The sequence below is a fragment of the Nestor notabilis genome, unplaced genomic scaffold (assembly GCF_000696875.1).
Source record: "Nestor notabilis isolate BGI_N333 unplaced genomic scaffold, ASM69687v1 scaffold6738, whole genome shotgun sequence".
NCBI lineage: Eukaryota > Metazoa > Chordata > Aves > Psittaciformes > Psittacidae > Nestor > Nestor notabilis.
The window spans coordinates 41,359-59,231 of NW_009940499.1; the positions used below are offsets into that span (position 1 = coordinate 41,359).

The following is a 17,873-nucleotide window of genomic DNA, read 5'->3' on the forward strand; positions in this document are numbered from 1 at the left end:
GCTCTGTTAAAAATGTTTAGAAGGTAAGATAATCTGCTGCTCAATAACTTCTCTTTACTTGCTGTCAGGAAGATCTTTTGGAAAAATAACCTTATTTTCTTCTAGAACTATTCATTCACATGTTAATGCCTCTGCCTGCTCCCCATGCCACCCCCAAATAAACTGGTATTTCACAGGGGCTACAGCTATTTTATCCCTTAAGCTTCAGGTTATTTCACACTAAGCATGAATCTGTCTGTAGCATAAACTGTGGAACTACTAGTTCTTATTTGTGAAAAATGAAGTTTTGCTTATAGGAAATAAAGTCTGCTTAGAAAATCATGAAATAAAAGGGAGTACTATTATTTCCTTTTTACAAGTTGCTCTGAAACCATTTTTTAATAGTTATTTATACACACATATAATAGTTGCTATTTATACATACATATGCATATACACATGAGAAGAACAAGTGGAAAGGCTATTTAATATAATTAAGTCCACACTGAAGTATAAAGCTATCAGTCAAATTACAGTAAATCTTGTGTGAATAAACAAAAACAGACAAGGAAAAGACTACTTCATCATGACTAAGAAAGTCTACAAATGTGGATTTTTTATAAGCCTAGAAGCTATAAGGTTCCAGATAACTGGAACCGCTAGTACAGTAAATAATTATTTATCAGAGAAACCTATCTGCTCACAATTACATACTTCAAATTTCTTCCAGCAACAACAGCTGTTTTACACCTTCTACAATGGACTCTTCTGCCACCTGCACAATGAAGACACACTTTCTTCAGTTTACTCTCTTACAAAACTACAACCACTGCCCATAAAGCAACACTATCTACATGGGCAGATCTGCATTTAGTATCTCCTGTTCTATATAGGAAGTATTAGCTGCTTCCTGAATTTATCACTTTCCCCTACTATGTCCTTGCTATTTTAGATAGTTACACTTGGTTTTCACAGTTGGGTACTGTCCCAAACTTGTGGGTTGCCATGTCTCATTACTTAAGCAGTTAAGCTCTCTGCTTTACAGTTACTGGTTATTTCACAATAAATATTTACAACTACTTACAAAAAACAGATGTTCTATACCCTGATGACCTTCTCCAATTAGCAAGCATGTAAGACTCAACATTTTGACTAGTCTTTCTGCAACTTGATTGGCCATCCATAAACAGGAATAAACAATGCCATGTCTTGCAAAGAGTTATCTCTAAAGATTCCTGGTTGCAGAGTATTCATACCAAATTATCCAAAAAAAAAGTTCTATATGAATCAACAGTATTGGAAAGCATGTTTCCCTAAAAAGAAGGATATAAAATTTTGAAAGCTACCTACCTACGGAAACACTACCCAGTCTGTCATCAATTAACATGTGACCCTGAATTTTAAGTAAAAAAGTAAAGGTAGTATTTAAAAAGTATTAACATTCATTCTAACACTCACTTTCACGGCAACAAAATGAAAGTGGTACCGACATACTCATTTCGTATTTCCTGGCTTTCAGAGATGACTTTTCAGCTTAAATAGTATTTTATTGTAAGTTTAAACATAATTTTAAAATCACTGCTAAAAAATCCAAGTTGCTTTTGATAGGAAAAAAAGAACAAACCCAAATACAAGCGTGCATAGAAAAATCAACTATTAGTATTCCATTTTATATAATAAACTTCTACATTATTAAGAAATGGGAAAAGTAACTAACTAAATGAACTACGAAAAACTACTCTAGGAATCAAAAGAACACTTTCAAGGAAAGTATGTAAGATTTTTTTTCCTAGGGTAAAACTGTTTCAGGGAAAATTTATACTTACTTTCCTAGTCTAAGAATCTTCATATCCTGCTAACTGACCACATACAATTTTGTGAAAGGCACACAAATAAGTGAGAAGTTTTAGCTATGGCTCGTATAAAAGCAAAAAGTGATAAAAGGATCTTTAAGGTAACCATTATATGATACTTTTGAGTGTAAAGGCACAAGGGGAGTGAAATGAGAAATTAAAATCTTACACTGCATTTATACGTTTTACAAAAGTATTAAGAGGCTTAAAATTAGTAATCAGCAACATATACTGTATGTAAATACTGGAAGTAAATAAAACTCGGACTGAGAGTGTTCAAGTATCATAGCACTTCAAATAAAAATGTGATTAGTAGATTAGCAGTTTGATCATTTATAGTGCTTATTCAAGGAGACCACAGTGGGAACAGTGTAAGACTGCTCAGGTTGAGGTATACCCATATGCACACAAATTCTGTGATATTTAAGACTTATTAAATAAGACTTAGGATTTCATAGACACACTTTAAAGAGTAGAACAAAAATTCTTACAATAATAGAAAAATATATACATTAATCCACTGACTCATGGGTCTTTCTTCAGAATACTTGGAACAGGTTGCCCAGAGAAGCTGTGGCTGCCCCTTCCCTGGCAGTGTTCAAGGCCAGGCTGGATGAGGCTTGGAGCAACCTGGTCTAGTGGAAGGTGTCCCTGCCCTTGATAGAAGGGTTGGAACTAGATGAGCTTTAAGGTTCCTTCCAACCCAACTGTTCTAGGATATTATTAAATAGATTTACACCCCTAAATCGGAAAACTGTCAAAAACTGATCCTGGATTACGTCACAGTAAAATGCATGACACTGCTTTTTACCTCCAGATCCTAGCTGCTTGTAGAATCTGTATTCCAAATGTAGCTGTGGTGCTCTCGACTTCATTGGCTCCTGATTTAAAAACAAAAACAACATTTAAAATAAAGCCTCTCTGCCAAAGCCTAAAAACTAATACACTTACCTCCTACCAGCCAAACTAACCTACAGCTTCCAAGTCACATGGAAAGGTTGAACATATCTTCCAAAATAACTGGAAATTAAGCAAGTAAAAAAACTGAACCTCAGTCAGGTAAGACTAAAGCATATAGGGACATTTACATCTTGCATTGCTCCACAGGACTGGGGTCCAACACGCAAACCCAATCACAGGCCCACAATGGAATAGCTAAAAAAATAATCTGTCTCTCCTAATCATGTGGGTGATGTACCATGATGTACCATGCAGCTCTCAAAAGGTGACACTTACACGCAGCTTAACTCTCCATATGCCTACTATACATAATAGCTAAATCTTTATAAAAAAAGAAGTTTTATCCTAGAATCGGGGGGGGGAGGGAGAAATAAAATCAAAGCCTTCCACCAAACAGTAACAGTTTAGCAGAAATTAAGTAGCATAATTCTACACTATAAATCCAAACCACAAAAAAAATGTGCCAAAATAAGTTTTTAGTTTTAAGCTTTCTTCTCCCCACATAATTTAGCTAAGTTAATGAAATCTTATTTCTGTGTTCTACATACTGATGTGGCAGTCTCACAAAATAAAGTGACCGAGATCAAGCACAGGAACACACGAGCAGCCTAAATGAACACACTCACGTCTTATTTCCCTTAGCAAAGTAAAGATACTTATAACAAGATTCTTAAAACAATTTCCTACATCATCTTTTAGAAGATACGCCCAGTTTCTTGCAATATATAACATCTTCCAATGCATCTGTGATAATTTGGACATTACAGAGTATTATGAAGTTTGGGTAAGGTTCTCATCTTTTTTGTTATACCATCTTCTCTAGAAACTAACAGTTCATTACCTTGTGTTGTTTCCCAGTGGCACATCCAGGCCATAGAAACCATAAGCCAATGTGCAATCATGAGAAACCTACTCCTCCTCCTCAACCCATCTCCCTCCAACATACATGTGTTTCAGACTGCACTACTATTACAGCCAAGCAGTACAAGTAGTCCCTGATAGTGTACATTTAAGCATTTTATTTTGCCAGGATGCCAAAGTTTGTGGCCCAGAAGTAAAAATGAGCCAATGTAACAGTTTCTAAGACAGACAGATAGACAGACAGACAGACAGACAAAGTAAATAAATAAGTAAATAAAATTTAGTACATGCTTTTTGTGCTCCAGCACATTCATCCTAGCTAAATGCTGGAATTCTTGTGCCCAGGCAGCCATGAAGGCCAACAGCATCCTGGCCTGTATCGGCAATAGCATGGCAGCAGGACCAGGACAGTGATTATCCCCCTGCACTGGACACTGGTGAGGTTGCAGCTCAAATCCTGTGCTCAGTTCTGGGCCCCTCACTACAAGAGAGACATTGAGGTGCTACAGGGGGGCCAGAGAAAGGCAACAGAGCTGGTGAAGGGTCTGGAGCACAAGTGTGATGAGGAATGGCTAAGGGAACTGGGGTGTTTGGTCTGGAGAAGAGAAGGCTCAGGGGGGACATTATTGCTCTCTCTCTACAGCTGCCCGACAGGAGGATGGAGCCAGGAGGGGGCTGGTCTCTGCTCCCAAGGAACAAGGGACGGGACAAGATGAAATTGCCTCAAGCTGCACCAAGGGAGGTTTAGATGGAGAGGAGGAACAATTCCTTCCCCAAAGGGTGCTCAGGCTTTGGAACAACCTGCCCAGGACAGTGGTGCAGTCACCGTCCCTGGAAGTGTTCACATACCATGTAGCCAAGGCCCTCAGAGACATGGTTTAGTGGTGGCCTTGGCAGTGCTGGGAGCAGTTGGACTTGATGATCTTACTGTCTTTTCCAACCTGGTTGATCCTATGATTCTATGATTCTAAAGAAGCGAGCAAGAACTTTTTTAAACAAAGAAGTGTTGATCCTTCACAAACTGAATTACTAAGACAAGACGAACTGAGCCACCAAAAGCTTGAAGTTTATGAGAACACAAGAAATTTACCGTCAGGTATTAAAGACAGATATCCCTTAACAAAACACTTCACTGTAAACATGGGGCTAATCTAATCAGCATAACTATCAATCTTTAGTACTCAGCTTTCAGAGGTATAAGTAAACCCACTATGAAGCATGCTACTAAGACATTTTAACCTTTTACAAAACCACGCAAATTTAATTACAAGTTTGCCTTGAGTAGTATTACGCAAGTCTGTACACCGTTCTCTACGCAGTCTCTTAAATACAGCTTGTAATTCTGCCTGTTAAGAAGAAAATATTTTAGTCCATAAACATGTCTGCTGCATATGTACTGAATATACTAAGACAAGACACTGGCTTACAGGCAGTTTGATTTTGTTCAGTTATACAGTTTTGCCTTCAACTGATAGTACATTAATAACTTAATTGCCACTCAATGTTACAAGACAGTCCCATAATAAGGATGAAAAATAACTTGTATATATTAAATATATGTAAACAGACAAAAAAAGAAAAAAAACAAACCAAAAAGTCCTAGCGAAAGGAAGCAGCTTCCAATTTTTGACATATACATCTATCTACACATTTTCAAATCAATGGTACTTGTTCCAGTCATCAGCAGGAAACAGTTCCGATAAGCATCCAGAAGGCAAATGTTCCAAAACAGTTAAACAAGTCTACTTGACAACTGCACTCGACAAGTAAAGACTGAAGTTAAACCCTGCCTAGCAGAGAGACAATACTTTTACTCCCTCCAGTAATGGTGAAAAAAATGTGGTAATGTGTACTTGTAGCCCACTTATTGGCTAACAGACTTTTGGAAAATACAAAAATAAGGTAATTATTTTTGTAAGGAAGCTTAGGTATCTTCCTTACCGTTGAGTAACTCCAAATACACAAAGGAAATACAACCTTATGTTCAACACAACTTGTGAGGGGGCAAGCACAATAAGCTCTTCACATACAACTTGTTTTGTTCCTGTACATCCTACTTTGCAGTATGCAGTAAACTACATATAAATGAGAAAAAGACAGATAGATAAGGATAAATCAAGACAAAGGTAAGTTAAATGTAATGTTCCACTGTAAGAGTGAAGAATACACCACCATAACTACAATTTTATGAGTAAGTCTAAAAAATGTATTTAAGAACTAGAATAATGGCAAATAATGGATCTTTCCTCTTTATTAGTATTTCAGTATCTAAAAATATGCTTGAAAACATGTAACTGCTCTACCATACTGTTGATCCCAGAGGACTCTGAAGCCAACTTTCCCTCATACCAAAATAAATTAATGTATTGTGTTTACTTCAAAAAACCTCAAGTCTTCTTACTGAAATAACCAGAAAGAACTGTTCCAGGATTTCTGCAATGTTCAGTATGCAACCTCGACTATGCTACTTTTACATTCAAGTCTAATTATTTCAAAGTTCCTGTATGAAAAAAAAAATAGCTTCTTGTGCTTGCAAAAGAGCATTTTTCTCTCTTAATGAAGGACTGAGGGTTTTGCTGCCATTGAAGAATTAATATGTGATTTATTAAGCACCAATTACTTGAGCAGCAGAAACAAGAGCTCCTCAGTTCCTGAGAAAGATTCTTTCGAACCCAGTGTTTTCCCTCCTTTTTCTTTTGTGGGATGCATTCAAATAAAAGGGCAAAGACACCTGAAATGTGAAATCTGTTTCAAGTTCATAATGTGTGGCAGTTTTCTGCAGTTATTTTTGTGCAGAACAAACCACTATACAATTTTCAGGATATGTCACTTCCCTGCTAAACGGCTTTGAGAAAACAGGCAGCTTACTTGCTCTACCATAATGTTAGGTATTTTCAAGAGCTCTGATGTTAACCCAAAGCACAACATAAACACACAGTTATTACCTACTTTTATTGTTATTAGTAACCCAATAAGAACTCGGTGAATCTTCTCTTTCTAGTTCATACTTTCTTAAGCAACAGGAAACAAAAGCTATTTCCAGGAAAAAATAAGAGACAGAGCTCTTGCTACAGGAAAAGATCAGTTTAATGAACAGAGCCACACTTGATTTGGATTTACTACAGCCTGCAAAAGAGGCTCTGAAATGGCATCATTCTAGACTGCAATGATTTTGTAAAAACAAAAAAGGATTTAAAAAAAAAATAAAATCAAAACAAAACAAAAAAAACCCCACAAAAGCATTCCAGCCTTGGAACCAACCACAATCGTCTTTCCACACACCCCCCACTTACAATTTTAAGGATTAAAATTTTAACAGTTGTATAATTAATGAATCAATGAATTAAAGATTACAGATTAATGACCAGTACCTCATACTTGATTTCACATTACGTCTTTCACATAATGTCTTTCACATTAAGACAGAAAGAAAAATAGATCTATTTCCAGAAGCAGCTTGAGCAGAAATTTCTTTAGTTGGTATTTTGATAGTGGTTAAGCATCCTGCAGAGGAGATAAGTTTGGGCAATGAAGAAATTTGTCAAAGGGAAAAGAAAAAAGAATGAGGGAGAGGGACCACCTGAATAAGGAATAGGAGGTTTAAGTGAAGCAGAGGGTCATGTAATAAAGGAAGTAAATTTAAAATAAATGAAGAGGAGAGGAGGAAAGGTATAATTCACGTGTATCAAATCCTTATTGCTGAAGAACTACCCGATCACAAGAAACCAATTTGTATATTAATAGACCAGCAGAAACATACAAACACCACTAGACAGTGCACAACTGACAAAGCCCAGGTCTTAAGGGTCTCATTCCAGTTCTTTAAAAAGTCTGTTCTAACCTTTCAAACTTGAGTATCTGCCCAACCAGAACAGACCACAATGAAAGAAGCCAAATTAAGAGTAAGATTCTGGAACTGTAGCCATTTTACCAGAATAAATATATGCATATAGTAAATGAAACTTTTAAAATGCGTACATTGTATGACCCTCAGGCCTCACAAGAAAAACCTGTTTAAACTATTTCCTTAAACCAGTAAGTCCTGAAGTTGCCATAAGCATCATAAACAGGAACACACGCGTAATTTTGTCCCTAGGGAAAACAGTAATTCAACACAATGAAAAGTTCAAGTCAAAAGAGTAGTTATAAAATCTATTTATATTTAACATCAGAAGCACTCATGCAAGCTGTATAAATGCAGTCATTATAACTCATGCTTTTGAGAGAAACCCATACAATCCTCCTGCACTAGAGTACATGGCCACCATTTATACACAAAACATCTGGCATAGGAAATGTCTTGATGCTCACAAGAAGACAGTAAGTCAGCAATGGAATGCTACCATGATGAATATAATTTTAGGATGCTGCAGAGGAAATACTACCACAGCCATACATGCCAAGGGTAACTGCTCAAAGTAGAACACATGCATAATTCAAGTAACCCCTTTCAAGAGGGCTAAACCTGACCTATACAGGTACAAAACAGAGGAAATTAAGAGTGACTCATTTAGAGTAACAAAGACTGAACATAGGCCTAATAACTGCTCTCAAAGCACAAAGGGAATAAGCCCAGAGACAGGGGAAAAAAATTGTTAGGATTACATTTTAAAAGGGAGAGGACTGTACACCACAAGAGTGCAATCTACCTAGCTGTTAGAAAAAAGTCCTGGCACTGTCTCCAATAGGAGGGAAAAAAAGAAAAAAAAAAAAACAGCAAAAAAAGCAAAACTCAACTAAATCCTACAATTTGATGCAGCTGTCTTTAAAAGACTGAATCTCGTAGAGATGAAAGATATAAGGTGGGAGGGGAGGGATAAAAAGGGGAGAACTATATTAAAAGAACCTGCTAGCTCTACCTGCTAATAAATGTATTTTTACCTTACAGTGGCGATGCAAGCTCCAGTGTTGATTTTCACTATGATCCCTTCCATCTGTTGTTTATTGCAAAGATACTACAGCTTTTCATACCACTAAGGTAAGAGGATAACTCAAAAAATTAACTACATATTCAGAGTTCAAGCACTAGTAATAAATTGCAGACATACTTTACTACACTGGTTCTTTAGTGTCTTCGAAGTAAGTTATTCAATAATGATGCATCAAGTTTTTTCCGCAGTTCTAAGATTGAGTCATTTGGAAACCAAGTAAAAGTTGAACAGTATCTTTGAAAGTTGAAACGGGCTGAAATAGTAGCTGAGTTTATTAATAGCTACATACATAATGAAATGGTTTTGCCAAAACCCACTGATCAGATTAAAAAATTCTCTTGCTCCTCATCATGAGGTAATTAGTGCTTAAATAAAAATCACTACCTTGCAAACTATTCCTGAATGTGCTTTATAGTAAACAGTCTTTAACTAGAAGCATTCTCAGACCATTTTCAAGTTTTACCACACATACAGAATAAGTTCAAGATATTTTAAACCAAAATTAATTTATATCTGGTGTAATACACAAACATTAATCCTCAAAACTGCCTCCACTGTTTCTCCTTCGAACCGTAAGCTTGAATGCTTTGAAATCTGTTAACTACTCTTGAAATAAATATTTCTATTGCTATACTTGCTTAGATAAATATTCACAATTATTTTTCAGGAGTTTGTGGTATGTATTTGTAACACTTTTTAGATTCCCCACCTAAAGCCATATATTTCTGTTTCCATAGTTTACCTTTCACTTTATGGAACCAGAAATTCATCATGCTATGCTATCAAAACTTTATGTTCTACTGCAGCAAAAGGAATTCATGGGAGTCCTAAAATTAATTCAATAACAAAAAGTAAACAACTGAATTTCATCTTGAAATATATTGGTTACAAAAAAAAAAAAAAGTCATTTTCCAAGAAGTTAAAAAGTATCCAGAAGCAAAACATGAAGTAAACCGAGTAGTCTGGCTGAAAGATTCAGAAAAAGAACAATAACATATCAACAAAGTATCCATATTTACCATGCTTGTAAGTGAAGGAAGCATTTAACACATCATTGCAAGTAAAATATGTCTACTAAAACAGATGTACAATTCCAATGATTAAATATTAAAAATATTTTGGGGCAGGAATAAGGGTGTTAAAATAGGAGGCAGTCTGCAGAATTTATGGAGCTTCTCTGTAGTCACCTGATGTCAGATTCACATGATATTTAGTGTTACTCTACTTGTTGCATAGAAAAGAAATCTGCTAAGACACCTGCTGAGCTTATCCTTGAAGCAGCAGTCAATCATCAACTTCACAAATACTTAGCTGTGAGAACAGTGACAACAATTAACACTGGTTTTATTCCATGTGGACGAAGAATGTAATTTCTATCACTAACTGCTTTTATCTAGTCAACTGAAAACATAACAACTATTAAGGATTTCAACTGAGGAAATCAAAACACTATATATGAAAGGAAAATTATGGTAAGTTTCTTATCCCAAATACTTAAAAAAAATAAAAATTGACTTACCAGTTTAATTGCCACATATTCATTCGTGTATAGATTTTTTCCTTGGAAAAAAGAACAAAAACAAAAATGTGAGACGCTGGCTTTCCTTTTCAAGTAAAATGACATTTAAACCTTGAGAAAGTCTTTGAAACATTGATACAAGATGCTAGGTGTCCTGGTAGTGATTTAAAAAAAATATGGCTTTATTAGCCAGATACCATACTTTGAAGAGAACTTTATTCTTGAATAGTGTAAAAAGTGGCAATTTCAGCTATTTCATCAAGTCTGCAGAATTTTTATACACTAGAAAAGTTGAAAATTACTAAACTACTATAAGTAGAATGTGATATTCTGTACTTCCATATTTATTGCTGAAAACTGTTTAATATTTATTTTTAAATTATCATATGGTTTTGGAACACCAGACACTAATTAAATTTAGAGTATCTAGGATTATTCTTTTCCCTCAATTCTGTTATTTACTAAGCTTAAAGTTAGGAAAACAGGACAACGATATTAAAAGTTAAATGCTTATACTATTTGGAAAATGCACCTTCTGCTTTAAAAGTGATTCTAACTGGATAAGCATATTTCAACAAGCATTACTTCAAATCGTATGCAATGACTAAGTACCAAACAAGCTTTACAGGTGCAGAATTAACAAAAAGCAGGGAAAGAAAAAAAAGTTGTCACTTCTAACACTTTTCGATTATCTACAGTCTTCAAATTAGTTTCATGTGTATTATTTTTAACTGACAACCCTTCTCTTTTCTCTGTACTGTTATTCAGACCTGAGTATCCCATGTTTAGCTCAGTTTTCTTAAAGAAAACAGGGAAAAGATACAGACCAAGACAAAAAGGTTCCCTGTGAAGACAGTTATATTTATAGTCAAAGACTATGGTCTTGGCTGTAATACTGATGAAGTACTTTTGCAAAGCTGAAAAAAAAAATGCATTAAAATCACATGTCTGTTAAGGGATCAACTTTGCAACAAGAAAGTTATCTGAAGGCTCTACAACAATAAACATAGTACCAGTATAGGCAGCATGCCCTAATCTAACCATTGAAAGCATGGATAATTCCAAGACCTATCCAGGGACTCAAGTGGAAATCCAGACATCTTTAGTTATTTCTTATGGTCATCAGAGTCACGTTTTTGACAAAAAGCATGCTTTGTTTGAAGCACAACTTCACCACTTTAACAACTTTATTCCTCCTTTAAGTTCTTAAGGTTCAACCCTGAGATCCATGCTCAAAACATATTCCTGTTTGCAGGAGTACATAAAACAAACCAAGTGCTTGTGTACATCTTTGTAGGAAGGATGCCCACTTTAAGTTACTTGCTACTGTAGTAATGTAAATGCAAAAATAAATTTAAATCAGGCTCTGTAATACCAATTTTAAATCCTGCTTTCATAAACTCACATTTAAAATATCTTATCCCAGAAATAACAGTACATATTTGAAATATGTACCATATATGCAAATCAAGCAGACATTAAAAAAGAAAGACTGCACTTGTCCTGGTAGCTGATGCAGGACAGTACACTACACTATTATTTTCCTCCTATTTCTTTTACTTCTTTGTCCTATTTTATTTCAGTACTATCAGACTTTAAGTCTTAACTACTTTAATTCTGTATTTAGAATGAAATTCATCATTCCACTGTATCTGCTGCAAGCAAATGAGCTAATCTGATATTGATCTGAAACAGATAAACTCCTCTGTACACTGTGACCAAGATAACAGACAGGAAAAAATTTAACTTCATTAATTTACAGTTGCCTTCAGTAGTAAACATGACTTTAATTATACTGGTTGATTTAGTCCATGGAGTGGTTTAAAAGAAAAATTATCATTCAAAGCCAGTTTAGAAAAGTTTAGGGAAAGCTGAAGACATTTTCAGGTTGACTTGTGACCCACAGTGGCACATAACACTGTAAAGGTCAAAATATACCCATCTTGTTTAGGAATAACAAGGGTACCTCTTATTGAGACCGTGTTAAATTCAGCATCCTCAGGCAGAGCTCCAGCAATGTTATCTTTCCTTCCTCTACAGTATTAATAAGCTAAACTTGTTTACATTCTGACTCAGACTTCGTAAGGCCCCCAGAAAGCACTATACTAAAAACTTGTTATATTTTATGCAAGCACTATATTAAAAACATTGCCTGAAGGACAATGAGTAGTAGTTCTACCAGAGGTAGATCAACAGAAACACAACAGCTACGTAGCCCACCAACCTACTTTCTAACCCATCTCTCTTTAAACCTTGAAGCAGTGCATTAACCCAAGACTTCCAGGAATAATGAAACAAATTCTTGCCATTAAGTGTCAAATTACATTTTCTAACGCATCCAGAATCCCAGATCTTTAAAATCCTGGCTAACCATACTATCATATGGAAATTTAACCTCCCCAGACTAAATATATACTCTTCCAAAAGCACACAGCCATCATGTAATCTCTATTTTAGTAAATGGTAAAATTTCCAGCTTCGCTGCCCAAATTCTTAAAACATTCCACAGGTCCTTCTCAGTCTGTCTCTTCTTTGCCATTTGATTTTCAGCTGCCTGAAAATCAGCAGGGAACTAAGTGCCTGAATTACGTATCTCCCAGATTCTCTCTACAGATGGATTCTCAGAACCCCTGTGCAACACCAGTTCACTCTTCAGCCTCACTATACTGCTGCTGATGGAAAGGAAATCAAGAAATCCACATGCTTCCTGCTATTAAAAACACTGCAGCACCGCCTACACGAGATCTCCAAAACCACAGTTCTATAAACAAGACCTACAGGAGGAAGATGTGTTTCACATACACCTAACCCCAACTACACCTGAACAAATTGCTTCAGGAAGCCAGGAGAGGTACCAAAATACAATAACCACTAAGTAATTTCCAGCATCTTGAAAAAGACTGAATTTAGAATAGCATAGCACACATTTATGGAAGATTTTTAGTCCCAGGAATTCTACCGCTACAGAGATTCTTAATAAGCGATAGAACTTGTTCTGGTCAAGCCACAAAAGATCTACAAGGCAAATTTAACCTATCTGAAGCCTGAAAGCAGTTTGAAGAGCTCTATGGTGTGTTCATGTAGACATTTTCATGCCTGGACTGCATATAATGGTCTCAAATAATGTAAACTGAAATAAAGAAACAAGAACCTTACCTAACCGTAGTTCTCCAAAATTACCACATCCAATTTTTTTACCAACTCTGAAGTTTGGGCCAACCATTAACACTCCAGAATTTGAAGAACCAGTTCCACGTGGATTGTGGCCTGACCTCCCAGTAGGCCGTGCCATTCTTTCATCTGGCTTGTCCTTGTCTTTCTTTTTATTATCCATGTCAAGTTTACGGTACTCCACCTTGATTTCTTCTTCCTTTTAAAAATCAGTATAAGCAAACTCCAGTTGGACAATGTGAGGATGAAAACATCACCAGTGAAGTGCCCAGCTGATTACTGTCAGTAAGCAGCCAACAGCAGTGTGTTCATCCCATTCATAAAACCTTGACAGTATCTGTAGTAAAAACTTATCTCCAGGATGCACACCACCAGCAATATTTATTAGGTTTTACAGGAATTCTGTTAAAGAAAAACGAAGTTATTCAGTACAGTAAGATTCTTGTACAAATTACACCTCCCTTCAACTAATCATACAATTAAGCTGGAAGTCATCATATTTGCTTTACAGATCCTTCATGAAAAGCACTACTGTAAGGTTAAAATCTCTGATTTAACCTCTGTCTCTCTAGCAAGAGACACTAGTGTGTAACTGAAGAGAGCTAAAAATTCTCAAAGCTTAATGCAACAATTAAAAAAAAGAATCCACAAACAAACAAAAACCCTACGATAAAATACAAACCCTATGAAACTACTTCCTGAGTAAACACACTTAAAATTAACATTTAGACACTCATTACATCTTATGCCAGCTCTGCAAAAGAAAGCATTTTATCTCTTGGTTTCTCCCACCCGAAGTGGTATCTGTTGATCTAAGGAAATGCTCAAGCTGCACAGTTACTGAAGTTACAGAAAGACATTCAAACTTCAAACAATTCCAGTACCTTTTCTGAATTATAATTTTTGAGATGCACAATTTATGAACTCATGACAAGGACATTTCAGTTCTTTCAGTAACCCCTGCAGTCTGAAAATAAAATATATTTGCCTATTCTCCCTTGCCCCATTTAATTATGTCATACATTTGCTTTCCCACTCCCACTGTCCGCCATTTGGCATCATTGCCTGAGTCTAATTCCAATAAAGATTTCAGCAAAAGCATAGTATCAGCTTACTACTGCAATAAAGAATGCCAAGAAATCCCAAGAAAGCTTGTATTTTTGTCTGGTCTGTAACAGTAACAGATACTGTTTTCTATTTGTCAACAGTGGTTTAAAACTCCAAAATTAAGAAGACAGTTGGCTACTAGACAGGCAAAATTTCAGGGTAAGTTAAATATCTGTTCATAATTATTTTGCTACATTTGCTTCAATGTCAGGAATACACTGCAGTAAAAAAAAAAATAATCCTCTAAAAATAATGTGCAGCCTACTTTAAAGATAGTCATCAGCATATTTTAAACACTTTGATGTGAAGACCCTTTCATTTCTTAAACCCATTTCTCATAAAGTCATTACTCCCATCAGAGCTTATTACATTTTAAAAAAATCAAAGAGCTGGTAAAGATACCAAAGAATATGAACAACCACAGAAATAATTGCATCTTCTGAATCATGGATATTTACAGCAGGGTTATAACTAGGCAGTATTTTAAAACCACTAAGTCAACAGTTGACCGACCTATCACCTGTACAATGAAGACTTGGTCTGAGATCAATTGAAAAACGTAAATGCAGGCTCCAGTCCAAGCAGACTTGCTTAATCCAAAGGTAAAGGATTTTAGCAGTGAGTAATGAATGCAGTGGTTGTGATATGATATAGACAGAGGCATTTAAGATAAATACACAAGCATGTCTGGCTACAACATAATCTTGACAGTTCAAGCACTACCACTAGATACCCTAAAATCCCTTTCCAAACCACTGATCTTAGAGGAGTATACTCAGTGTGAAGCAATAGGCAAATTTTCCTCATTCACACTATGCTACTAAATCTAGGGAAGAAATAGGAAAACTAGAAATGGAGTGTGTTAAGGTAAGACTTCAAGAGCACCATTAGAAAGAAGGCCAGTACATTTGATGCATCAGAATGCATAAAGTACCAAAGAAAAGAGACTTATGTTCTGTATCTTACTGGCTCTCCAGTGAGAAATAACAAGGTAAACAACCCTAGAATTTTTAGTGCCAACACACAGGCTTCATGGCAAATAGAAGCAATGCACCTAAGCACAGCATATTACTGTCATCACCAAAAAGTAAAAAAAGCATAGTTAGTTACTAACACAATGCTTTGGTAACCTCAGGAGCAGTAGAAGGCCAAACTGTCACTATTTTCCACATACCAAAATCTTCATAATACCAAACACTGAAAGACATGCTGGAACAACAAAAGGTTAGAAAGGCTCTAACAGTTCATACCAATGGGCTTCACAACAGAGCACAAGGACTACAGAGGGGACCGGGTGTGCAGGCAAGCCTGAAAAAAACCAAATCTGACTTCAGAGCTAATAGGATTCTCAGCTTTTAAGTTTTCCATAGCTTACCCGTAAACACATATACAACATCACATGTCAAACGAGTTTAAAACTGTATTCTTCTCACACATCATAACTTCATCACAAAAGTATAACACAGTCCTCGTTCTCTCATTTATTTCAGATTTCCCCTTTTGGTTTTTGTACTCAACTATTACCTGAGCACAGCATGTAGCTCACTGAGCAAACACCTTAGCTGTAACAGGCTGGGTTCTGAAGGTGCCGAGAAGTAAGACATCAGGAGCAGGAACTAGCAAACAGGCAACATGAGGACAAAGGACGTGAGAAACCCAGCAGCAGCACTAAGGCAGTAGTGATCTCTTAAAGCAGTTGTAAACCAAAGAAAGTCTATCATCACTGGAAAAGCTTTCAACCTCGTGCTGTTTCAGCTCATGCAGCAAAATGGTATCAGAGAAGGCAAGCTGGAAACTCCAGGACAGATTATTTAGTATTTATGCAAGGCATTATTAGCTGCTTTGTGTGAATGCTTGTCCAAAAGAACCCTAACAGTCAAAAAGACACGCTCTGCTAGTAAGACATTAATTTGCACAATATGAGGTTTTGCACAATACAAGGTCTTTTTACCTATCTATAACCATAGAAAGATCTTAGATTTCGAAAGCCTGAACCATAACCATGCCCGCCATGAGTTGCCAGAGATGAGGACTTGCAATACATTTAGAATCTTCATTTTAAAAATATCCTACCTGCACACCCAAATACCTTTTTTCCACAATACAACAAACAACTTACAGGTTAATGTACTAATTGAAACAGCCAGTTTGGAACAGCATCCTGTCTAAGAAACTATTGCCCGTATTTTTTAATTCCAGTCTTCATTCTGAAACTGAAACAGCAGAGAAGTTTCAGTTTCAAAAACTAAGCTCAATTATGAGAAATGTCTTTTGCACTTCCCCCCCTTTTGTTTAATCCATATCTTCAGTGAGGTGCCCACCCAGACACTCTCTCACTCCTCCTTCTCACTGGAGATCCAGTAAGGTGAGTACCCTCTCTTCAAAAAGAGAAGAAAATAAGATGAAAGAGCTCATGGTCAAGATCAAGACAGAGAGAACACTTACCAATTACAGTTACAGACAAAACAGATTAGACTTGGATAAGATTTATTGCCAATTAAAATAGGGTAAAATAGTGAGAAACAAAGACAAAGCCCCTTCTTCCCTGGCTCAACTTCACTCCTTCATTTCCCACTCCCCTACCCCATCCCCTTCTTCAATGGGAGGTTGTAGTCAGTCAGTCCATAACAGCGCCTCTCTGATGTTCCTTCCTCCTCATGCTGTTCCCGTGCACCAGCTTGGGGTCCCTACACAGGAGACAGTCCTTCAAGAACTGTTCCAGCGTGGGTCCTCATCATGCAGCACAAGTCCTGCCAGAAAACCTGTTCCAGTGGGGGGCTCTTCTCCATGAGCTATAGGTCCTGCCAGGAGCCTGCTCTGCCATGGACTCTCCATGGGCTGCAGCTTCCTTCAGGATATATCCACCTGCTCTGGCGTGGGGTCCTCCATGGGCTGCAGTGTGCATATCTGCTCCATCATGGAACTCCATGGGCTCCAGGGACACAGCCTGGCTCACTATGGTCTATAACAGGGACTGCAGGGGAACCTCTGCTCTGATGCCTGGAGCACCTCTTCCTCTCCTTCTGCACTGGTCCTGGTGTCTGCAGAGCTGTTTCTCTCACAGCTGCTGTGAAGCCTTTTTTACCCTTTCTTAAATACATTTTTCCACAGATGCCACCATTTTCACTGCTGGGCTCAGCTGTGCCCTGCAGCATATCCAGCATAGGACAGCCCTGGCCTTTCCTCACAGATGCCACTGCAGCCCCCTTACCAGCACCTGGGTGCAGACACAATGCATTTACAAAAGCAATACTCACGTCTTTCAAATTTGTAAAGCTTCAAAACCTGTAACTGCTTTTTGAAAGCAGGAAGTGCTTCCAGAAGAAACAGCCTACCACATTTTCAAATTAAGTATCCACTGCTTCCAGAACTTTTGTGTCTGCACTCAGACCCATCACAAGCTGCTTGCTAGCTGTAACTTTAAAAACTGAGACTGCAGTAAGAGAAAAGATAAGTTACAATGCATTCAAGGGATAAACATAAGCTTGAGCA

At 36.9% G+C, this 17,873-nt stretch overlaps 1 protein-coding gene across 4 annotated transcripts in view; it reads right to left on the minus strand.

Annotated features, from left to right (window-relative positions):
- CSNK1G3 (casein kinase 1, gamma 3) overlaps positions 1–13,437 on the minus strand; it is a 50,695-nt gene extending 37,258 nt beyond the window's left edge. For all 4 annotated transcript variants that reach the window (XM_010020382.1, XM_010020381.1, XM_010020380.1 and 1 more), the window contains exons 1-3: positions 13,260–13,437; positions 10,104–10,144; positions 2,644–2,713 (exon numbers count right to left, since the gene is read on the minus strand). In XM_010020382.1, coding sequence (XP_010018684.1) covers positions 2,644–2,713; positions 10,104–10,144; positions 13,260–13,437 — 289 coding nt within the window. The remainder of the gene's footprint in view (positions 1–2,643; positions 2,714–10,103; positions 10,145–13,259) is intronic.
- Between the last annotated feature and the right edge of the window lie 4,436 nt (positions 13,438–17,873).